General features: G+C 48.9%; 1 protein-coding gene across 3 annotated transcripts in view; it reads left to right on the top strand.

Moving 5' to 3' along the window:
• The window catches only part of pik3c2b (phosphatidylinositol-4-phosphate 3-kinase, catalytic subunit type 2 beta), a 51,438-nt gene extending 28,678 nt beyond the window's left edge, over positions 1-22,760 (top strand). For 2 of the 3 annotated variants that reach the window (XM_076884396.1, XM_076884397.1), the window contains 14 exons: positions 6,910-7,017; positions 7,110-7,202; positions 7,284-7,413; positions 9,067-9,203; positions 9,278-9,447; positions 9,525-9,681; positions 9,866-9,975; positions 10,117-10,312; positions 10,398-10,522; positions 10,639-10,756; positions 16,034-16,109; positions 18,560-18,666; positions 20,805-20,933; positions 21,231-22,760. In XM_076884396.1, coding sequence (XP_076740511.1) covers positions 6,910-7,017; positions 7,110-7,202; positions 7,284-7,413; positions 9,067-9,203; positions 9,278-9,447; positions 9,525-9,681; positions 9,866-9,975; positions 10,117-10,312; positions 10,398-10,522; positions 10,639-10,756; positions 16,034-16,109; positions 18,560-18,666; positions 20,805-20,933; positions 21,231-21,422 — 1,848 coding nt within the window. In that variant the 3' untranslated portion in view covers positions 21,423-22,760. The remainder of the gene's footprint in view (positions 1-6,909; positions 7,018-7,109; positions 7,203-7,283; positions 7,414-9,066; positions 9,204-9,277; positions 9,448-9,524; positions 9,682-9,865; positions 9,976-10,116; positions 10,313-10,397; positions 10,523-10,638; positions 10,757-16,033; positions 16,110-18,559; positions 18,667-20,804; positions 20,934-21,230) is intronic. The other variant, XM_076884398.1, reaches the window with a different exon arrangement.
• Positions 22,761-23,217: the final 457 nt, after the last annotated feature.

Here is a 23,217-nt window from a genome sequence, read left to right as displayed (position 1 = left end):
TTCCTCTCCCTCTCTCTGTTCCTCTCTCTCTCTCTGTTCCTCTCCCTCTCTGTTCCTCTCTCTCTCTCTGTTCCTCTCTCTCTCTGTTCCTCTCTCTCTCTCTCTGTTCCTCTCTCCCCCTCTCTGTTCCTTTCTCCCTCTCTCTCTCTCTCTGTTCCTCTCTCTCTCTCTCTCTCTCTCTCTCTCCCTCTCTCTCCCTCTCTCTGTTCCTCTCTCCCTCTCTCTGTTCCTCTCTCCCCCTCTCTGTTCCTCTCTCTCTCTCTCCCTCTCTGTTCCTCCCTCTCTCTCTCTCTCTCTCTTTCTCTGTTCCTCTCTCTCTCTGTTCCTCTCTCTCTCTCTGTTCCTCTCTCTCTCTCTGTTCCTCTCTGTTCCTCTCTCTCTCTCTCTGTTCCTCTCTCCCTCTCTCTGTTCTTCTCTCTCTCTCTCTCCCTCTCTGTTCCTCCCTCTCTCTCTCTCTCTGTTCCTCTCTCTCTCTCTCTCTCTGTTCCTCTCTCTCTCTGTTCCTCTCTCTCTCTCTGTTCCTCTCTGTTCCTCTCTCTCTCTCTGTTCCTCTCTCCCTCTCTCTGTTCTTCTCTCTCTCTCTCTCCCTCTCTGTTCCTCCCTCTCTCTCTCTCTCTGTTCCTCTCTCTCTCTCTCTCTCTGTTCCTCTCTCTCTCTGTTCCTCTCTCCCCCTCTCTGTTCCTCTCTCTCTCTCTTTTCCTCTCTCCCCCTCTCTGTTCCTCTCTCTTTCTGTTCCTCTCTCCCCCTCTCTGTTCCTCTCTCTCTCTCTCTCTCTCTCTCTCTCTGTGTTCCTCTCTCCCCCTCTCTGTTCCTCTCTCTCTCTCTTCCTCTCTCCCCCTCTCTGTTCCTCTCTCTCTCTCTCTCTCTCTCTGTGTTCCTCTCTCCCCCTCCCTGTTCCTCTCTCTCTCTCCCCCTCTCTCCCCCTCTCTGTTCCTCTCTCTCTCTCTCTCTCTCTCTCTCTGTTCCTCTCCCTCTCTGTTCCTCTCTCTCTCTGTTCCTGTCTCTCTCTGTTCCTCTCTCTTTCTCTGTTCCTCTCTCTCTCGCTCTTTTCCTCTCCCTCTCTGTTCCTCTCTCTCTCTCTCTCTCTCTCTCTCTCTGTTCCTCTCTCTCTCTGTTCCTCTCCCTCTCTGTTCCTCTCTCTCTCTGTTCCTGTCTCTCTCTGTTCCTCTCTCTCTCGCTCTGTTCCTCTCCCTCTCTGTTTCTCTCTCCCCCTCTCTCCCCCTCTCTGTTCCTCTCTCTCTCTCTCTCTCTCTCTGTTCCTCTCCCTCTCTGTTCCTCTCTCTCTCTGTTCCTGTCTCTCTCTGTTCCCCTCTCCCTCTCTGTTCCTCTCTCTCTCTCTGTTCCTCTCTCCCCCTCTCTGTTCCTCTCTCTCTCTGTTCCTCTCTCCCTCTCTGTTCCTCTCTCTCTCTCTCTCTCTCTGTTCCTCTCTCTCTGTCTGTTCCTCTCTCTCTCTGTTCCTCTCTCTCTCTGTTCCTCTCTCCCCCTCTCTGTTCCTCTCTCCCTCTCTGTTCCTCTCTCTCTCTCTCTCTCTCTGTTCCTCTCTCTCTCTCTCTCTGTTCCTCTCTCTCTGTTCCTCTCTCTCTGTTCCTCTCTCTCTCTCTTTTCCTCTCTCCCCCTCTCTGTTCCTCTCTCTCTCTCTCTCTCTCTCTCTCTCCCTCTCTCTCCCTCTCTCTGTTCCTCTCTCCCTCTCTCTGTTCCTCTCTCCCCCTCTCTGTTCCTCTCTCTCTCTCTCCCTCTCTGTTCCTCCCTCTCTCTCTCTCTCTCTCTTTCTCTGTTCCTCTCTCTCTCTGTTCCTCTCTCTCTCTGTTCCTCTCTCTCTCTCTGTTCCTCTCTCTCTCTCTCTGTTCCTCTCTCCCTCTCTCTGTTCTTCTCTCTCTCTCTCTCCCTCTCTGTTCCTCCCTCTCTCTCTCTCTCTCTGTTCCTCTCTCTCTCTCTCTCTCTCTGTTCCTCTCTCTCTCTGTTCCTCTCTCTCTCTCTGTTCCTCTCTGTTCCTCTCTCTCTCTCTGTTCCTCTCTCCCTCTCTCTGTTCTTCTCTCTCTCTCTCTCCCTCTCTGTTCCTCCCTCTCTCTCTCTCTCTGTTCCTCTCTCTCTCTGTTCCTCTCTCCCCCTCTCTGTTCCTCTCTCTCTCTCTTTTCCTCTCTCCCCCTCTCTGTTCCTCTCTCTTTCTGTTCCTCTCTCCCCCTCTCTGTTCCTCTCTCTCTCTCTCTCTCTCTCTCTGTGTTCCTCTCTCCCCCTCTCTGTTCCTCTCTCTCTCTCTTCCTCTCTCCCCCTCTCTGTTCCTCTCTCTCTCTCTCTCTCTCTCTGTGTTCCTCTCTCCCCCTCCCTGTTCCTCTCTCTCTCTCCCCCTCTCTCCCCCTCTCTGTTCCTCTCTCTCTCTCTCTCTCTCTCTCTGTTCCTCTCCCTCTCTGTTCCTCTCTCTCTCTGTTCCTGTCTCTCTCTGTTCCTCTCTCTTTCTCTGTTCCTCTCTCTCTCGCTCTGTTCCTCTCCCTCTCTGTTCCTCTCTCTCTCTCTCTCTCTCTCTCTCTCTGTTCCTCTCTCTCTCTGTTCCTCTCCCTCTCTGTTCCTCTCTCTCTCTGTTCCTGTCTCTCTCGCTCTGTTCCTCTCCCTCTCTGTTTTTCTCTCCCCCTCTCTCCCCCTCTCTGTTCCTCTCTCTCTCTCTCTCTCTCTCTGTTCCTCTCCCTCTCTGTTCCTGTCTCTCTCTGTTCCCCTCTCCCTCTCTGTTCCTCTCTCTCTCTCTGTTCCTCTCTCCCCCTCTCTGTTCCTCTCTCTCTCTGTTCCTCTCTCCCTCTCTGTTCCTCTCTCTCTCTCTCTCTCTCTGTTCCTCTCTCTCTGTCTGTTCCTCTCTCTCTCTGTTCCTCTCTCTCTCTGTTCCTCTCTCCCCCTCTCTGTTCCTCTCTCCCTCTCTGTTCCTCTCTCTCTCTCTCTCTCTCTGTTCCTCTCTCTCTCTCTCTCTGTTCCTCTCTCTCTGTTCCTCTCTCTCTGTTCCTCTCTCCCCCTCTCTGTTCCTCTCTCTCTCTCTTTTCCTCTCTCCCCCTCTCTGTTCCTCTCTCTCTCTCTCTCTCTCTCTCTCTGTTCCTCTCTCTCTCTCTCTCTCTCTCTCTGTTCCTCTCTCTCTGTTCCTCTCTCCCCCTCTCTGTTCCTCTCTCTCTCTCTGTTCCTCTCTCTCTCTCTCTGTTCCTCTCTCTTTCTGTTCCTCTCTCTCTCTGTTCCTCTCTCTCTCTCTGTTCCTCTCTCCCCCTCTCTGTTCCTCTCTCTCTTTCTGTTCCTCTCTCCCCCTCTCTGTTCCTCTCTCTCTTTCTGTTCCTCTCTCCCTCTCTCTGTTCTTCTCTCTCTCTCTCTCCCTCTCTGTTCCTCCCTCTCTCTCTCTCTCTGTTCCTCTCTCTCTCTCTCTCTCTGTTCCTCTCTCTCTCTGTTCCTCTCTCTCTCTCTGTTCCTCTCTGTTCCTCTCTCTCTCTCTGTTCCTCTCTCCCTCTCTCTGTTCTTCTCTCTCTCTCTCTCCCTCTCTGTTCCTCCCTCTCTCTCTCTCTCTGTTCCTCTCTCTCTCTCTCTCTCTGTTCCTCTCTCTCTCTGTTCCTCTCTCCCCCTCTCTGTTCCTCTCTCTCTCTCTTTTCCTCTCTCCCCCTCTCTGTTCCTCTCTCTTTCTGTTCCTCTCTCCCCCTCTCTGTTCCTCTCTCTCTCTCTCTCTCTCTGTGTTCCTCTCTCCCCCTCTCTGTTCCTCTCTCTCTCTCTTCCTCTCTCCCCCTCTCTGTTCCTCTCTCTCTCTCTCTCTCTCTCTGTGTTCCTCTCTCCCCCTCCCTGTTCCTCCCTCTCTCTGTTCCTCTCTCTCTCGCTCTGTTCCTCTCCCTCTCTGTTTCTCTCTCCCCCTCTCTCCCCCTCTCTGTTCCTCTCTGTTCCTCTCCCTCTCTCTGTTCCTCTCTCTCTCTCTGTTCCTCTCCCTCTCTGTTCCTCTCTCTCTCTCTGTTCCTCTCTCTCTCTGTTCCTCTCTCTCTCTCTCTGTTCCTCTCTCCCCCTCTCTGTTCCTTTCTCCCTCTCTCTCTCTCTCTGTTCCTCTCTCTCTCTCTCTCTCTCTCTCTCTCCCTCTCTCTCCCTCTCTCTGTTCCTCTCTCCCTCTCTCTGTTCCTCTCTCCCCCTCTCTGTTCCTCTCTCTCTCTCTCCCTCTCTGTTCCTCCCTCTCTCTCTCTCTCTCTCTTTCTCTGTTCCTCTCTCTCTCTGTTCCTCTCTCTCTCTGTTCCTCTCTCTCTCTCTGTTCCTCTCTCTCTCTCTGTTCCTCTCTGTTCCTCTCTCTCTCTCTCTGTTCCTCTCTCCCTCTCTCTGTTCTTCTCTCTCTCTCTCTCCCTCTCTGTTCCTCCCTCTCTCTCTCTCTCTGTTCCTCTCTCTCTCTCTCTCTCTGTTCCTCTCTCTCTCTGTTCCTCTCTCTCTCTCTGTTCCTCTCTGTTCCTCTCTCTCTCTCTGTTCCTCTCTCCCTCTCTCTGTTCTTCTCTCTCTCTCTCTCCCTCTCTGTTCCTCCCTCTCTCTCTCTCTCTGTTCCTCTCTCTCTCTCTCTCTCTGTTCCTCTCTCTCTCTGTTCCTCTCTCCCCCTCTCTGTTCCTCTCTCTCTCTCTTTTCCTCTCTCCCCCTCTCTGTTCCTCTCTCTTTCTGTTCCTCTCTCCCCCTCTCTGTTCCTCTCTCTCTCTCTCTCTCTCTCTCTGTGTTCCTCTCTCCCCCTCTCTGTTCCTCTCTCTCTCTCTTCCTCTCTCCCCCTCTCTGTTCCTCTCTCTCTCTCTCTCTCTCTCTGTGTTCCTCTCTCCCCCTCCCTGTTCCTCTCTCTCTCTCCCCCTCTCTCCCCCTCTCTGTTCCTCTCTCTCTCTCTCTCTCTCTCTCTCTGTTCCTCTCCCTCTCTGTTCCTCTCTCTCTCTGTTCCTGTCTCTCTCTGTTCCTCTCTCTTTCTCTGTTCCTCTCTCTCTCGCTCTGTTCCTCTCCCTCTCTGTTCCTCTCTCTCTCTCTCTCTCTCTCTCTCTCTGTTCCTCTCTCTCTCTGTTCCTCTCCCTCTCTGTTCCTCTCTCTCTCTGTTCCTGTCTCTCTCTGTTCCTCTCTCTCTCGCTCTGTTCCTCTCCCTCTCTGTTTCTCTCTCCCCCTCTCTCCCCCTCTCTGTTCCTCTCTCTCTCTCTCTCTCTCTCTGTTCCTCTCCCTCTCTGTTCCTCTCTCTCTCTGTTCCTGTCTCTCTCTGTTCCCCTCTCCCTCTCTGTTCCTCTCTCTCTCTCTGTTCCTCTCTCCCCCTCTCTGTTCCTCTCTCTCTCTGTTCCTCTCTCCCTCTCTGTTCCTCTCTCTCTTTCTCTCTCTCTGTTCCTCTCTCTCTGTCTGTTCCTCTCTCTCTCTGTTCCTCTCTCTCTCTGTTCCTCTCTCCCCCTCTCTGTTCCTCTCTCCCTCTCTGTTCCTCTCTCTCTCTCTCTCTCTCTGTTCCTCTCTCTCTCTCTCTCTGTTCCTCTCTCTCTGTTCCTCTCTCTCTGTTCCTCTCTCCCCCTCTCTGTTCCTCTCTCTCTCTCTTTTCCTCTCTCCCCCTCTCTGTTCCTCTCTCTCTCTCTCTCTCTCTCTCTCTGTTCCTCTCTCTCTCTCTCTCTCTCTGTTCCTCTCTCTCTGTTCCTCTCTCCCCCTCTCTGTTCCTCTCTCTCTCTCTGTTCCTCTCTCTCTCTCTCTGTTCCTCTCTCTTTCTGTTCCTCTCTCTCTCTGTTCCTCTCTCTCTCTCTGTTCCTCTCTCCCCCTCTCTGTTCCTCTCTCTGTTCCTCTCTCTCTCTGTTCCTCTCTCCCCCTCTCTGTTCCTCTCTCTTTCTGTTCCTCTCTCTCTCTGTTCCTCTCTCTCTCTCTGTTCCTCTCTCCCCCTCTCTGTTCCTCTCTCTTTCTGTTCCTCTCTCTCTCTGTTCCTCTCTCTCTCTGTTCCTCTCTCTCCCTCTCTGCTCTGACAATAATCAGATATACAGTTGAAACCAGATATTTACTCTTCAGATAAAAACACTTTTTTAATTGTAACATCAAATCAGACTAAATGTTTATTTTTTAGATAAATATAAAAACACATTTGTTAACTTTAAGAGTAAAGAGAGAAACTGTCTGTGTTTCTTAATTGCAAATGGCACCAAATTGTATTCAAACTGAGCCACACTTATGGAGCTCCACAGCTCTGTTCCTGGTGTTTTGTTGACATCTCTTGATGTTCCCATGTCACAGAAACAGGCTCTGTGTTTTGCTCTCCTGCATTTGATGAAAGTGATAAAAATAGAAGCTCTGTCTCTCTTTATTCTGACATTTAGCTAATTCAAAAGATTTTAAATATTTATTTATCCAAAACAAAACAAGTTTACTCTAAAATGATGTTGTACAGTAAAAAATGTTCTTGTGTTTTCCATAAAGTGTAAATATCTGGTTTCAACTGTGAATATACTGCTGTGTATAGAAGTTCCTCTTGTTTTGCATAGAAATATACTGAACAACATACAAAGCATAATATATAAAATAACATCTACCAGAGTTTTTCCTTTGAAAGAAGCTCCTTATGTCCATTCTTGTATATCAGTGCATTACTGAAACAGATTTATTTAGCCGTGGAGGGAAACAACTGAAAATATAAAATAAACACACATGTAAGCTGAGACTCTCAGAAACAGCATTGTTGTTGTTCGGCTTTTCATTTCACCATTTGCTGATTCACTTGAAGAACGAGTAACGTAAACGTATCAGTTTGATATCAGTCTTTTGTGATACACCGTCATATTTACATTATTTGTACAGCTTTGGTACCTGGTCGAACTTCAGTTCTCTGCCTGGCTGTCTTGTTTTTTTGGATTTGACCCTGAAACAGGCGTCTGAACCCTCAGACTCATACTGTGTGTGTGTGTGTGTGTGTGTGTCTCTGTGTCTGTGTGTGTGTGTGTTCAGTGTGTCCTCAGAGACAGTCTGGAGGAGATGAAGCAGTTCTTCTCGGTGAACAGCAGCTGCAGGCTTCCTCTGAATCCAGCACTGCTCGTCACCAGCATCAACATCCAGGTACGCACACACCTTAAAGACAGGAGACACGCCCCCAGCTGGCGTTTGTACCTGATTGGACAAAGTTAATCTTCCTCTTCTGTGGTTTCCAGTCCTGCTCATTCTTCAACTCCAACGCTGTCCCTCTGAAGTTGTCCTTCCAGAACCGGGACCCACTGGGAGACAACATCAGTGTCATCTTCAAGGTGACGCCCCTTACTAGTGATCCCAGACACAGCGACCTCTGCGAGCTGACCTTTGACCCCGGCTGTTCTCTTTGTGTGCAGTCAGGAGACGACCTGAGGCAGGACATGCTGACTCTGCAGATGATCCGCATCATGAACAAGATCTGGATCCAGGAGGGGTTGGACATGAGGATGGTCCTCTTTAAGTGCTTCTCCACGGGGAGGGGCCGAGGTGAGCACGGACACACCTGTCCTCAGGTGTGACAGAAAGGAGTGCGTCCTGTCCTCAGTAGGGCCGGGTATTCTCACTGATTTCTAGAATCGATTCGATCCACAATTTGATTCGATTCAATTTGAATCGGGGAAATTTTGCCTCAGACAGTCAGAAATATTATAATTCTGATCACTTATCAGCACATATCCATATTTTATATCTATAAAAAGAAAGCTGACACTGTGAGACTTTATCACAGGTGTGAGCGTCGCAGCAGAGGCCTTTGTGTCAAAGTAGCTGAGGATGAAACAGAAACAGGTGAAGGAGGTTTTCCTGGTCTGGGATTTTATAGCAGATGACCCTGAAAATATTGTGCAGTCAAAAACGAAGTGAAGCAGAGTTACAGAAGTTTGATTACAGACAGCGTTTTGCAGTTTGGCTTCATTTTAAAAAGTTTAAATATGTTCAGCATTGAACAGCAGAAATGAGGCTTGTCAGAAGTAAAACAAAACAAAAAGCAGCGGCCGACACCGTGGACTGTTGGGTAATAAGCAGGGGTGGGTTTGGATTATCGATTTAGAGAGAGGGAGAGAGAGAGCTCTACATGAAGTGTGATTTTTATCGTGGTGGAAGCAGTCAGAGGGATTCATGACGATGTTTATGTGAAGCTAAATATGAAGCGTAGTTTGGATCGTCTGTGGCTGCTGGTTCAGTCGATGTTGTTAGCAGATATAAAACCTGCAGCTTCAGAATCAGCGAGCTGTCGGCTTTCAGCCCCGACCGTGTCCATGCCGTCGGGGGCGACAGCTCGCCGATGCGTCGGCGGGTCGAGCTTTGTGTTTACGTCTTTGTGCAGAATCGTGTTCCTGCTCTCATTCACTGTTTCAGCTGTTTGGTGGTTGTTGAAATTTGTGAGGTTTAACCTGAGATTCTGGCGTTTCGGGCAAAATAAATTTATATTAAAAAAACGCTTCAGGATTTTAATGAATCGATATCACGTAATCCAAGATCGATTTAATCGATAAATCGATCATCAAAACCCGCCCCTAGTCCTCAGGTGTGATTGACAGGTGTGTGTGTGTGTGTGTGTGTGTGTGTGTGTGTGTGTGTCCTCAGGTGTGATTGACGTGTGTGTGTGTGTGTGTGTGTGTGTGTGTGTGTGTGTGTCCACAGGTGTGATTGACAGGTGTGTGTGTGTCCTCAGGTGTGATTGACAGGTGTGTGTGTGTGTCCTCAGGTGTGATTGACGTGTGTGTGTGTGTGTGTGTGTCCTCAGGTGTGATTGACAGGTGTGTGTGTGTGTCCTCAGGTGTGATTGACAGGTGTGTGTGTGTGTCCTCAGGTGTGATTGACGTGTGTGTGTGTGTGTGTGTGTGTGTGTGTGTGTGTGTGTCCACAGGTGTGATTGACAGGTGTGTGTGTGTGTGTGTGTGTGTCCTCAGGTGTGTGTGTGTGTGTGTGTGTCCACAGGTGTGATTGACAGGTGTGTGTGTGTGTCCTCAGGTGTGATTGACGTGTGTGTGTGTGTGTGTGTGTGTGTGTGTGTGTGTGTGTCCACAGGTGTGATTGACAGGTGTGTGTGTGTGTCCTCAGGTGTGATTGACGTGTGTGTGTGTGTGTGTGTGTCCTCAGGTGTGATTGACAGGTGTGTGTGTGTGTGTGTGTCCTCAGGTATGGTGGAGATGATTCCTCACGCTGATACTCTGAGGAAGATCCAGGTGGAACACGGTGTCACGGGATCGTTCAAAGACCGCACTCTGGCCGACTGGCTGCAGAAACACAACCCCACTGACGAGCAGTACGATAAGGTAACGTACGCGCACACTTTTACACACCTGTACACACCTGTCGGTGTGAGACACTCCTCCATCTGCTCTTTCAGGCCGTGGAGAACTTCATCTACTCGTGCGCCGGTTGCTGCGTGGCCACCTATATCCTGGGAATCTGCGACCGCCACAACGACAACATCATGCTGAAGACGAGCGGGCACATGTTCCACATCGACTTCGGGAAGTTCCTGGGACACGCCCAGATGTTCGGGAACATCAAACGGTAAGAGAGAAGCAGATGTTCACCTGTCCTGTCCTCGGTTCACCTTTATAGCTGACTACCTGCTGTACCCCGTGCAGGGACCGCGCCCCCTTCGTCTTCACCTCTGATATGGCTTATGTCATCAATGGCGGCGACAAGCCGTCCAGCCGCTTCCACGACTTTGTGGATCTGTGCTGCGAAGCATACAACCTGATCCGGAAACACACTCACCTGTTCCTCAACCTGCTGGGCCTGGTGTGTCTAACTCGCACAAACACGCACAAACACACACTCTCACACGGACACACACTCACACACAGACACACACAAACACACACTCACATAATGGAGTAAATACAACATCTGCTAAAGGAACCAACCAGGAAGTTAAACGTGTCTGTCTGTGTGTGTGTGTGTGTGTGTCTGTGTGTGTGTCCAGATGTTGTCCTGTGGGATCCCGGAGCTCTCCGACCTCGATGACCTGAAGTATGTCTATGATGCACTGAGACCTCACGAGTCTGAGGCTGACGCCACCATGTACTTCACCAGGTAGGCGCGGGCTCACCTGCACAGATGCCTCCGACCTTCAGGGCAGAGACACGAGTCATCACGACCTGCGCTGCAGACGGTCTCTGGCAGCGTCCAGGCTACACCTGCCGCCTTTGTTAACGACCCCTCTGACCCCGGCAGGTTGATCGAGTCCAGTCTGGGCAGCGTTGCCACCAAACTGAACTTCTTCATCCACAATCTGGCCCAGATGAAGTTCACCTCGTCGGAGGAGCGCCCCACGCTGTCGTTCGCCCCCAGGTTCCACTCGGCAAAGAGCGACGGCATCATCAAGAACCTGTACATCTGCAGACACATCCGGACCGGCGGAAAGGGATATGTGAGTCCAGACGTGCCAGTGGGAAGCACACGGGAAGCACATGGGAAGCAGAAACTAACCAGCTGTGTGTGTCTGTGTGTGTCAGGCTTTTGTGGTGAAGGTGGAGCGTGAAGGTCAGCAGGAGGTGCAGCTGGTTCAGAGGACATTTGAAGAGTTTCAGGAACTCCACAGCAAACTGAGGCTCATCTTCCCCTCATCCAAACTGCCCAGGTACACAGACACACACACTGACATGCACGCATGTGTGCCCACAGACACACACTCCTAGGTGCACAAAGGAGCTTTGCAGAAGGTCCTTCCTCCTGTCCTCTTATCCCCTCCCACAGTTTCCCCAGTCGCTTTGTGATTGGCCGTTCCCGCAGCGAGGCGATGGCTGACAGGAGGAAGGACGAGCTGAACGGTTACGTGTGGCACTTGATCCACGCCGCTCCGGAGGTCGCTCAGGTCAGTGGCTTTCTGGGTCGGTTCTCACATGAGTGGTAGCTCAGGGGTGGCTGTAGCTCAGGTGGCAGAGCAGGTCGGCCGCTAACCAGAAGGTCGGTGGTTCGATGCCCGTCTGCTCCAGTCTGCATGCCAAATATCCTTGGGCAAGATACTAACCCCATGTGTGTGAATGTTAGTTCGAGCACCTAAGAGCTTAGAAGAAGTGCTTGAATTAGTTGCACTCTGAGTGCTCTGACAGAGTAGAACATATAAGAAACAGTCCATGTACATGATGGTAAGCCGTGACATTAATATTATACAATATACAATAATATTCAGATTGTTAGGCCACCCTCCACACATAAATGGAGGGCCATGATCGGGGCCACAGCACCTTCCAGGGTGCAGTGAGTGTCATGTTGTTGTTCTCAACCAGCATAAAAGCTTCTCCACAGTTAAAGTGTGTGTGGCAGCTGTGATAGCTGCCTGGGTTTTGGTGCTGAGCAGCACCTGCTGGTCTGCCGTGTTTCGAAAGGGGCTCGCAGGCTGTCTCCAGGCTTCTTGTGCCCCTTTGAGGTTTAGCCGTGGTGTTCGAGGGGCTTTGTGGCAGTTTTGGATGACATAACAACAAGATGCAGCCACCCTGAGTGCGGACTTCAAACTGTACACCAGTTTTTTTTTTTAAATTGTGCTGACAGGCCACATAAAAACCAGAGTTAGGGTAAAAAATATGCACAATGTTTTTTTCTGAATCGTTGTTCATTGTGTCCTTGGGCGAGACACTTCACCCGTTGCCTACTGGTGGTGGTCAGAGGGCCCGGTGGCGCCAGTGTCCGCCTCGCCTCTGTCAGTGCGCCCCAGGGTGGCTGTGGCTACAATGTAGCTGCCATCACCAGTGTGTGAATGGGTGGATGTTCAACCAAGATGGCGCCGCGTATGGTCACCCTGGTGCTTCAGTGCGTTACTTTTGTTTTGTTTTTGTGCATTTTCTCTGTGTCTGGGCACTCCTCTGGATACTTGTACACCAGAGAAGAGCTCCTTAACTACAGGACTACAACGCCTGTGGATTTATTTCCAATATTTGTCGCATCTGCGGCAGATTTACTGCAGACTCTGACCAGGAAAGCGAGACGCCGAAAGAGAGGGAAGCGAGCCGGCGCACTCGTGCGTTTGAGGAGACGTGGACTGCGAACTGCTCTTCCTGGGATCTTCCTTTCCAATGTACGTTCACTCAGGAATACGATGGACGAGCTGGCCCTGATGAGAAGCATGAACAGAGACGTTGCCTCCTCCTGTGTCTTATGTTTTACGGAGACGTGGCTCTGTGAGGACATCCCGGACTGCGCGCTCAAGCTGGAGGGCTTTCATCTGCTGCGCGCGGACCGGCAGGCCGCTCTCTCCGGTAAGTCCAAAGGTGGAGGTGTCTGCTTCTACATCAATAGTGGCTGGTGCACAGATGTAACAGTGATTGCTCAGCACTGCTCTTCCTCTCTGGAATACCTTTTTATTCACTGCAAACCGTTTTATTCTCCGCGGGAGTTTGCTTCATTCATCCTGGCCGCTGTTTACATCCCGCCAGACGCGGATGCGCAAGCAGCTCAGTGCGCACTCGCGGAGCAGATACTGCACATGGAGCGGACATTCCCGGACTCTCTCATCATTGCTCTTGGGGACTTTAACAAAGCCAATCTGAGCCATGAGCTTCCAAAATATAAGCAGTACATTAAATGCCCGACCAGAGAGGAGAGGACATTAGACCACTGTTACAGCACGATCAGCGGGGCCTATCGCGCGGTGCCCCGCGCTTCACTTGGTCTTTCTGACCACGTCATGATCCACCTAATCCCCGCGTACAGACAGAGGCTGAAGCTCTCCAAACCTGTCGTGAGGACTAAAAAACTGTGGAGCAACGAGGCTGTGGAGGAGCTTCGCACGTGTTTGGAGTCTACAGACTGGGACACAATGAAGGCTGCTTCTAACAGCTTGGACGAGTTTACGGACACTGTCACCTCCTATATCCACTTCTGTGAGGACAGCATTGTGCCATCACGCACCAGGGTGAGTTATAACAATGACAAACCCTGGTTTACCCCTAAACTCAAAAAGCTGTGGCTGGAAAAGAGAAAGGCGTTCAGAAGCGGAGACAGGGACTGCTACAGAGAGGCCAAGTACAGGTTCACTAAAGAAGTGGACATTGCTAAACATCAGCACTCTGAGAAGATGCAGCAGCAGATCTCAGAGAATGACTCGGCCTCTGTGTGGAAAGGTTTTAGGAATATCACAAACTACAAGCCTAAAACCCCCCACTCCACTGATGACTTGCTCTTAGCCAACACCCTTAACGACTTCTACTGCCGTTTTGACGAGCCATCAGGCAGCCTTCACACCTCCAACGGCCCCAACAATAGAGACACTTTGGACACTAATTCCCCCACCTCTCCCCCCTCCATAGAGCCATCACCACCTTCAAACTGTTCACCTACAACACCCCCCTCCTCACCCCACACAAAAGAGGATTTCACACCACCTCCTCCGACCACAACTCTTCATATTCATGAAGCAGGTGTGAGGAAGCAGTTTAAGAGTCTGAATGCTCGGAAAGCTCCCGGCCCAGACGGCGTGTCTCCTGCCACCCTCAGACACTGTGCAAACGAGCTGGCCCCAGTGTTTTCTGGCATTTTCAACTCCTCACTGCAGGCATGTCATGTGCCTGCCTGCTTCAAGTCCTCCACCATAATCCCTGTCCCCAAGAAACCTAGGATCACTGGACTAAATGACTACAGACCCGTGGCTCTGACATCTGTGGTCATGAAGTCTTTTGAGCGCCTGGTTCTCTCCCATCTCAGGACCCTCACGGCCCCCCTCCTGGACCCCCTGCAGTTTGCATAGAGAGCCAACAGGTCTGTAGATGACGCCATCAACATGGCCCTACACTTCATCCTGCAGCATCTGGACTCCCCAGGAACCTACGCCAGGATCCTGTTTGTGGACTTCAGCTCTGCCTTCAACACCATCCTTCCAGACCATCTCCGAGACAAGCTTTCCCAGATGAATGTGCCTGATCCCATCTGCCGGTGGATCACTGACTTCCTGACGGACAGGAAGCAGCACGTGAGGCTGGGAAAGAATGTCTCGGACTCCCGGACCATCAGCACCGGCTCCCCTCAGGGCTGTGTTCTTTCTCCTCTGCTCTTCTCCCTGTACACCAACTGCTGCACCTCCACCCACCAGTCTGTCAAGCTAATCAAGTTTGCAGATGACACCACCGTCATTGGGCTCATCTCTGACGGGGATGAGTCTGCCTACAGGAGGGAGGTTGAACGTCTGGTGTCCTGGTGCAGCCACAACAACCTGGTGCTGAATGCCCAGAAGACAGTGGAGATTATTGTGGACTTCAGGAAGCACACAGCCCCACTCCCCCCCATCATCCTGACTGACACCCCCATCACCTCTGTGGACTCATTCCGCTTCCTGGGTACCACCATCACCCAGGACCTGAAGTGGGAGCCCACCATCACCTCCGTCATCAAGAAAGCCCAGCAGAGGATGTACTTCCTGAGGCAGCTGAAGAAATTCAACCTGCCAACACGGACGATGATGCAGTTCTACACTGCAATCATCGAGTCCATCCTCACCTCCTCCATCACCGTGTGGTACGCTGGAGCCACTATCAGGGACAAACAGAGACTGCAGCGTGTTGTGCGCTCTGCTGAGAAGGTGATTGGCTGCAGACTCCCATCTCTGCAGGACCTGTACACCTCCAGGACACTGCGGCGTGCAGCTCGGATCTCAGCTGACCCTTCTCACCCTGGACACAGTCTGTTTGACCTGCTCCCCTCAGGCAGGAGGCTCCGGTCCATTCGCACCAGAACCTCTCGCCATAAGAACAGTTTCTTCCCCTCTGCTGTTGGACACATGAACAATAACCGTACGACTGTCCCCGCCACTAACACATGACCCTACGCTGTGTTCACTGCATCATTCCATGTTTGGCACTGATCACCACCTGCACTCATGTATATATCTTTCTACGTAGCACTCATAATTCTTATTCTCATGTATATATCTCATGTATAGCTCATGCACATATCTTTCTACGTAGCACTTTTAATTCTTATCTCTACTTTTATTTTTTCATGTCTATTTAAGTGCTATTTATGACAGCATGTTTGCACTGAAGCACCGCAGCAATTTCCTAATGTTGTAAACCTGCTCAACATTTGGCAATAAACCCCTTTCTGATTCTGATTCTGATGACTGGATGTGTAAAGCGCTTTGGGGTCCTCAGGGACGAGTAAATAGGCCATTTACCATTGTGTTTATACAAAATGTCAAAATGAAAAATTAACAGTAAATTCAAACATGTGAGGTTGTTCAAAGAAATCGGTCCTTCTTTAAAAAGGCGGCGTCATCCTGACTCTGTGTGGACAGATTTGTATTAAAAGACCAACTGAAAGATTTTGAGAACATCTTGCAGCCTTCAGTCTCTCACCTCGCAAAAAACAACTAAATCAGTCAGTAGCAATGCACTCCTGGGGAGGGAGGTGTGTGTACTCAGGTACATATGTAACCTTATTATGTCCTGTGTCATCCTTTTTTATCCTTCCTTTCAGTCTTTACTGGCTTGTATTTATTTATAGAAGCATGTAAATGCCTGAATGAAACGTTGAAAGGAACGAGACGTAAACAGTTTTCAAAGAGCTAAAATCTGCAGTAGTGAAAACGGCCAGTGGTACCCTCGAGCCCAGACAGGTGAAGGAAGGTGTGCTTGAACCTCTCAGCTGGAGACAAACACAAAGTACAACATGGCCGAACATGAGAGTGCCGCCATCACCTCACCAGCTCGCTTTTAGTCTGAGTCGCTTCTCAGGACGAAACCCACACACACACACTGAGTGGGTGTGGCGCTGCAGTTCTATCAGCTCGCTGCAGTCCTCGGGGCTCCGCCCTCTTCAAGGTTATCTCTCCCTGACTGTGGAAGCTCTGCCTGCAGGCAGACAGGTTCAGAGGCAGGTGTGTGATCGTTTCGCTGTGATGAAGGTTCTCCGCCCTGCAGAAAGATGCATTTCCTGTGTCTTACATAAGATAAGGATGGTGAGCTGACCCCTCACTTCCTGGAAGTTCCAGGAAGTTCTTAGAAGTGCTCTGTCCTGAGCTGAACGTCCACAGCACCGATGCAGGGATGTTCTCTGAGCTGTGTCAGGTCCACTCGTCTTTATTCTGATTACACTGACCTTTGTCCCGTTTACCTCAGTGAGCTAATCACAGGCTGATCACCCCGTGTGTGTGTCTGCACAGTGTGACCTGGTGTACACCTTCTTCCACCCGCTGCCCAAAGACGAGCGATCAGGAACGACGGCGAGCAAACCAGCAGGTACGTGATTTTGGACCCACACGCTGTTTAATGTGTAAAGCTCAAGAACTGGAAATAAACTGGGAAGACTTTTTGTTTGCTCAGTGGGACAGTGTACGGATTTTAGGAAGCCACAGTGGGCGGGTCCTCACGCTGATTAGACGGGGGCGTTACCCAATGAGGAGTACTCATATCAAATATGAGCTTATCTGAGGTCAGACTGCACCAAAGAGGTTTCGCTCTGTTAAACTTTAACTCACACAAACACAAAGGTCAAAGGTCAGTGCTCTGTGACTCAGCATGTAACAGCAGATCTGTGGCATGTTTTCATACAGAATCACTGCTGATTGGTTAAAGGTTACAGCCAGTAAAAAGATTGTTCTCATAATTATACATCATCACAGCGTGATGCCTTCTCCTTCAGATCAATATATGAAGCATCGTAGCGGTTTTATTATCAGAGGTCGCCTTCACCAACTGGAAGGAAAGAGCGCTATCGCATCTTAAAACACCATCCTCGTTACCTCGACCCTCATCTCCTGAGCTCAAGTCGGGGCTTGAACACACCAAAGCACAACCATGCTCATTTGTTACTCATGTTGTCTTAATTATTTATTGTCCACAGGTTAGACATGTGACCCTTGACAGCGTGTTCGTTGATCCACCTTGAGGAGTTTGAGCATCTATGTGGGGAGAAGCTGCTTGTTTTGCAGCAATCATATGACCCCCTATGAGCAAGCACTTTGGCGACAGCAGGAAGGAAAAACTCCCTTTTAACAGGAAGAAAGATAGTGTCTGTCTCCTGAATCCAAACTGGAAGCTGGTTCCACAGAAGAGGGGCCTGAAAACTGAAGGCTCTGCCTCCCATTCTACTTTTAAATACTCGAGGAACAACAAGTAGGCCTGCAGAGCGAGAGCCAAGTGCTCTAATAGGGTGATATGGTACTACAAGGTCATTAAGATAAGATGGGGCCTGATTATTTAAGACCTTGTATGTGAGGAGCAGGATTTTGAATTCTGGATTTAACAGGAAGCCAAAACAGGAGAAATCTGCTCTCTTTCTAGTCTCTGTCAGGACTCTTGCTGCAGTATTTTGGATCAGCTGAAGGCTTTTCAGTGAGTTTTTAGGACTTCCTGATAATAATGAATTACAGTCGTCCAGCCTGGAAGTAATAAATGCATGAACTAGTTTTTCAGCGTCACTCTGAGACAGGATGTTTCTAACTTTAGAGATGTTGCACAAATGGAAGAAAGCAGTCTGACATATTTGTTTAATATGTGCATTGAAGGACATGTCCTGGTCAAACATGACTCCAAGGTTCCTCACAGCGTTACTGGAGGCCAAGGTAATGCCATCCAGAGTAAGAATCTGGTTAGATACCATATTTCTAAGCTTTTCAGGGCCGAGTACAATAACCTCAGTTTTATCTGAATTAAGAAGCAGAAAGTTAGCGGCCATCCAGGTCTTTATGTCTTTAAGACATTCCTGCAGTTTAACTCATTGGTGTGTGTTATCTGGCTTCATGGACAGATAGAGCTGGGTGTCATCTGCATAGCAGTGTAAATGTATGCTATGTCTTCTAATGATGCTGCCTAAGGGAAGCATGTATAATGTAAACAGAATTGGTCCTAGCACTGAACCCTGTGGAACTCCATAATTAACCTCAGTGTGTGAAGAGGACTCTCCATTTACATGCACAAACTGGAGTCTATTAGATAGATATGATACAAACCACTGCAGTGCAGTACCTGTAATACCTACAGCATGTTCTAATCGCTCTAATAGGATATTATGGTCGACAGTATCGAACGCTGCACTGAGGTCTAGCAGGACAAGCACAGAGATGAGTCCACTGTCAGAGGCCATAAGAAGATCATTTGTAACCTTCACTAAAGCTGTTTCTGTGCTGTGATGAGCTCTGAAACCTGACTGAAACTCTTCAAATAAGCCTCTGCAGATGATCTGTTAGCTGTTTGACAACTACTCTTTCAAGGATGTTTGATATGAAGGAAGGTTGGAGATTGGCCTATAATTAGCTAAGACTGCTGGGTCTAGAGATGCTTTTTGAGTAAAGGTTTAACTACAGCCAGCTTGAGAGGCTAGCAGAGGCTAACAGCAGAGTTACTGATAGGAAAGTTCAGCATATCCTCAACAGCTCACCTCAGTAAGGCGTTCATCAAAGTTTTACAGCCTCCTCCACAGTAAATAAAGATGCTTCTCACCCAGCTTTGACAGCTGAGGTAAACAGCAGTCTGTTCCTTTAATACTCAGACACTGCAGTTCCTCTGATGTCCAGCAGAGGTTATGAAATAAATCTGTAATATTCAAACTTAAGTCAGAAGATGAAATATCTTTGTTTATCAGAATTAAGTACTTCTTAAACTCAGCCTGCGACTGAAAGTGTTAGAAACAGCCAAATATCAGACATGTTCATTGAAGACTAACATTGAAAGTGTGCGTGTGTTCGCAGAGATCTCGTGGTCTCCAGGTTCAGGAAAAGAGCTCGGCGAGGTCAAACTGTCCATCTCCTACAAGAATGAAAAACTCTTCATCATGGTGATACACATCCGAGGCCTGGTCAGTGTGTCGTGTTATTATTAGATTCATTTATAGCTTTATTTCTATTTGTTTTTATTACGTTTTTGTATATATTTCTTTATTATTATGATTACTCTAGTTTCTGTTGTGTATATACTTTTTTTTAAATTATGTATTCTTGGGGGAGCAGCTGCTCTACTCTGAGCCCCTCCCGGATGGCTGAAATCTCACCCTATCTCTAAGGGAGAGGCCAGCCACCCTTCGGAGGAAGCCCATTTCCGCCGCTTGTATTCGCGATCTCATTCTTTCGGTCACTACCCACAGCTCGTGACCATAGGTGAGGGGAGGGGCGTAGATCGACCAGTAAAATGAGAGCTTCGCTTTTACACTCAGCTCTCTCTTCACCACAACAGACCGGTGCAGCGTCCGCACCACTCCGTCTGTCGATCTCCCGCTGCCTTCTCCCATCACTCGTGAACAAGACCCCGAGATACTTGAACTCCTCCACTTGGGGCAGGAACTCGTCCCCGACCCGGAGTGGGCACTCCACCCTTTTCCGGCTGAGAACCATGGCCTCAGATTTGGAGGTGCTGATCCTCATTCCCGCTGCTTCACACTCGGCTGTGAACTGCTCCAGTGCGAGCTGGAGGCTGTTACCTGATGAAGACTCCCCATACTCCCAAAGCCCAACCCACAGAATACTCAGATGGACATGGCCGTCTGAGTATTCACCTCCGGTGTCCACTTGCTGGTTTGGGGGTTACACCTAGGGCTGCTCAATTAATCGAATTTTAATCACGATTATGATCTGGGCTTTCAACGATCATTAAAAATGACTGAGCCGATTATTAGCCCCTCCCTCATTTATCCGCGACACCTTAAAGGCCGGTCCGTGAAAATATTGTTGGGCATAAACCGTCCGTGGCGCAAAAAAGGTTGGAGACCGCTGATTAAGAGGACCCGAGGGAAGCTCGGAAAGCTAAGCAGAAGTTATTTGGAGAGTGACTGCCGTTGGTTGAAAAGAGTTAAAAAAAAAAAAAACTTCAGTGGTGTTGCACACTATGTTATATTATTTTTTTAAAGTCATTGTTAACCCTTTAAAGCCGGTCAGAGCAGCACGCTCCGTTTTGCGTAACTATTTTTAAATCCCTGTAGAACCTGAACCGTGTAAGCTAGCACAATAATTTGTTTTGCATATGAAACCAGAGGAGTTGTACTTACATCTGATGCCATCAGCTTGTCCTCGGTCACGGTTTCGTTCCACATATAGCTTTGCAAAAATTGCATAAAAAGCGCTTGCAGGAACAAAAACATAATATTCCAGAAACACGCTTTGCCGTTCCTGTCAGCTGTTCGTAACACTTCCCACAGTAAAATGATGCACGTGCTGTTTTCTTTGCAAATTTGCATCATAGGATTGTTTTTTGTTTTTCCTGCAGTATATAAAAATTGCTGTATCTCCAAAATAAAACTATGAAGACACTCAAAATAAATTTCCTGTGGTGGGAAACTATTTTTTTGCAACTTTATTGTATTTAAAGTTTTGAGGGATAAACCTCTTAAATTTCTCCAAGTAGAAATATATGTAAACAAAACAAAAGCGATTTTCAATTTTTTTTGTAGTTTATTGCACTTTTTTGCAATTTATGTAATTACTATGGACTTAATGCATACATATTATTAAAATATGGGCTATAACAGTTGTATTGATGTATAGCAACTTGAAATGCTCCCACAAATGGCACTACAGCATGTAAAAAAAATAAATAAAAATAATATAAGCTCTGGTGGACTTGGTTCTATAGTAGGTCTTAAAGGGTTAAATAAATATCGGCAAATAATCGTGATCTCAATTTCAGTGAAAATAATCGTGATTATCATTTTTGCCATAATCGAGCAGCCCTAGTTACACCCATGAACGGCCGCCTCAGCAATGGAGGTGCTGACTATGGTCCAGTCGGTCTCAATGTCCCCAGGGTTCCTCGGAATAAACACTTTCTATTTATTTATGATCATTGTTAATATTTTAATAAATGTATTTATATAATTTTAAGGATGTTTTTTAATTAATATTTTTATATTGATCAGTGGGTCTAAGTCCTGTCCTGGTATTTGGGGCTTCTGATTGTTTTTGTTTTTTCTCTGTGGGACTGACACTGATGCCTGTGGGTGTGTAGCAGCCCCTGCAGGATGGGACTGACCCCGACCCCTACGTGAAGCTCTATCTCCTCCCCGACCCTCAGAAGATGAGCAAGAGGAAAACGAAGGCGGCGCGACGCACGTGCAACCCGACCTACAATGAGATGGTACGATCCGCTCACAGCGTCTGGAAGTGCTGTGAGATACTGCTATCGATGTGCTAAGTAAATACTGGCCCAGCTGTGCAGATAGTAATGATAATGCAGCAGTGAGCTGCATGCTGGAGGATAGAAACAGTGTCGCTCTGATAGCAGTGTTGGTGTTAACCTGTCGGTATTTGGATTGTTCTGCATCTCTGGTGTAAAGAATCGCGGATGTCACTGTGGTTCAACTCTTAGATGTTGATATGACTAACTTTGCTGTTTCCATAGCAACATCACTTTTGCCTCCCTTTGTGTCCCCAGCTGGTGTACGAGCGGATCCCACGGGGGGACCTGGACCAGAGGGTGATCCACCTTCGGGTCCTGGGAGACGGCGCCTTCTGGGAGAACACGCTGCTGGGAGAGACCTTCATCCCCCTGAAGAGGCTGGTCCCAGGTCAGCACTGGGTGGGCTGGCACAAACTGGGCCCCCCTGGCTCAGACTTCGCCCACTGATGGACAGGAAACGGGAGGCAGCGGACTTAAAAGAAAGAAGAAGAACTGCAGGCGTTCCTGCTGAGGGGGAACGGTGAAACAAAAAAAGGGAGATCCTTTCAAAGTAAAAGCCTTGTGGCTGCTCTGCGGGTGTCGTGCCACGCTCGTTAGTTTATAAGAGACTGAGTTTTACTTCAGTGAACGAGTTCCACTAACGAGCTCGCCCTGACCTTTGACCTGAGAGCGACTGAAGGAGTGGATTCCTTTTTTAACAGACCTACAGGAGCTCAGACGTGCTCGAGCTGTTTCTTCTTCTTCTCCTCGGACCGCAGCAGGAAGTTGAACTGTGAAAAAGGAAACGAGGACAGAGGCGCGGTGAAGAAGACGAAGCAGGTTGAAGAGCGTGGGCAGCGCCGCTGAGAAGACTTTAGGTTATTTTTTATAGCGGGTTTGATTTATTTTTAAAGTGCGACTGACTGCCGGCTGCTTGCGTCCCTATGTTTCATTCCTGGTTTCTGAACCATGTCATTTCCTGTTTTTAGCTCAATGACGGCGGGCGTTTTGTGATCAGCTGATTTTTGTGTTTGCGCTGTAAATGAATGCGAGGTTTTCACAATGACTGCTTCACACGTTTAAAGACGAGAGAAATCTGAAGAATTTCAAAATTCTGAAACACTGAAATTTAATTTTTATTGTTGGATTGTTTTTGATCATGTGACTCTGTGACGTCATCACGCTGCTCATTCAATCAGCTATCACTTCTCTCCCTGAGGGCACTTTCCCCTGATTGGCCAGCATGCAGAAGCCTGCTGAGGGGCAGCCTGTGAGCTGTTAGAGCCCCCTGCCTGTGGACATGTCATTCCACAGGCAGGGGGCGCTCTCGGGGCAAATTTCATCCTGTTTTTGATGGAAGAGTTCGACAGTTTCTACTGCAGTGAAGTCGCTGAGGACATCACAGCACCACGAGCCGCTTTACAGCACCCTGCGTTTTGATTTGGGGTGTGAAGCCAGCTCCTGCTTCTGCTGCTAACGTGTGCTGGAGGTTTGGAAACAGGCGCCGTCAAGGGAGGACGTCCTGTCCTGAACTCTAACCGACCAAACAGCAGGCAGCAGTAGCGTGCTGGTGTTTCATGGGTAAAATCAGGTCCGCACGAACAGTTCAAGTGTTTGTATTTGTTCTGCATCATGTGACTGAGGTCCTGACCAATCAGATGAGGTTGCTGTGGGTGAAGAAGCATGATGACGCGCAGAAGCAGGCTTTGTTTGGATGCAGCTTCACTGATGACGACCTGTACAGACGAATGATTCTGAACCTTTTCTATTGTTTGCACTACACAATAAACTTGAAATGAAAACAGCTGAAGGTGGTCTGTCCTCCTCTTCCTCCCTCCTCCTAGGGTCTACACCTGCCTCGTTTCCTGTGTCCGTGCTGCGAGGGATAAAGGTCGGCCTGGTTTTAGAAGCTTGGCTTGGTCTATCAGATGTCTGGGGCTAAAGAGGGTGGAGCTCAGGTGAGCACAGTGTGGTCTGTAACAGCAGGTCTGCAGTCGAGGCTGAGATTTCATTAAAATCCAAGAATGCCAGAAATCTCTTTAAAATGTAGAATAGAAAACAATAGAGTCCAGGTGAACCACTCAGGTCTGCTGATTGGCTGTCGGCTCTCGGGCAGGTACTCCTGCAGTGGCGGCACAGAAAACACCCCACGGACGTCTTTGTTACTACAGTTTTTAATAATATTTTATATTTGCGGGTGGCTGTAGCTCAGGAGGTAGAGCAGGTCACCTGCTGATCGCAAGGTTGGTGGTTCGATCCCTGG

This window comes from Maylandia zebra, linkage group LG5, assembly GCF_041146795.1.
Source record: "Maylandia zebra isolate NMK-2024a linkage group LG5, Mzebra_GT3a, whole genome shotgun sequence".
Lineage (NCBI taxonomy): Eukaryota > Metazoa > Chordata > Actinopteri > Cichliformes > Cichlidae > Maylandia > Maylandia zebra.
The sequence above is the reverse complement of the archived record's forward strand: the minus strand, read 5'-3'. Positions and strand labels throughout refer to the sequence as shown.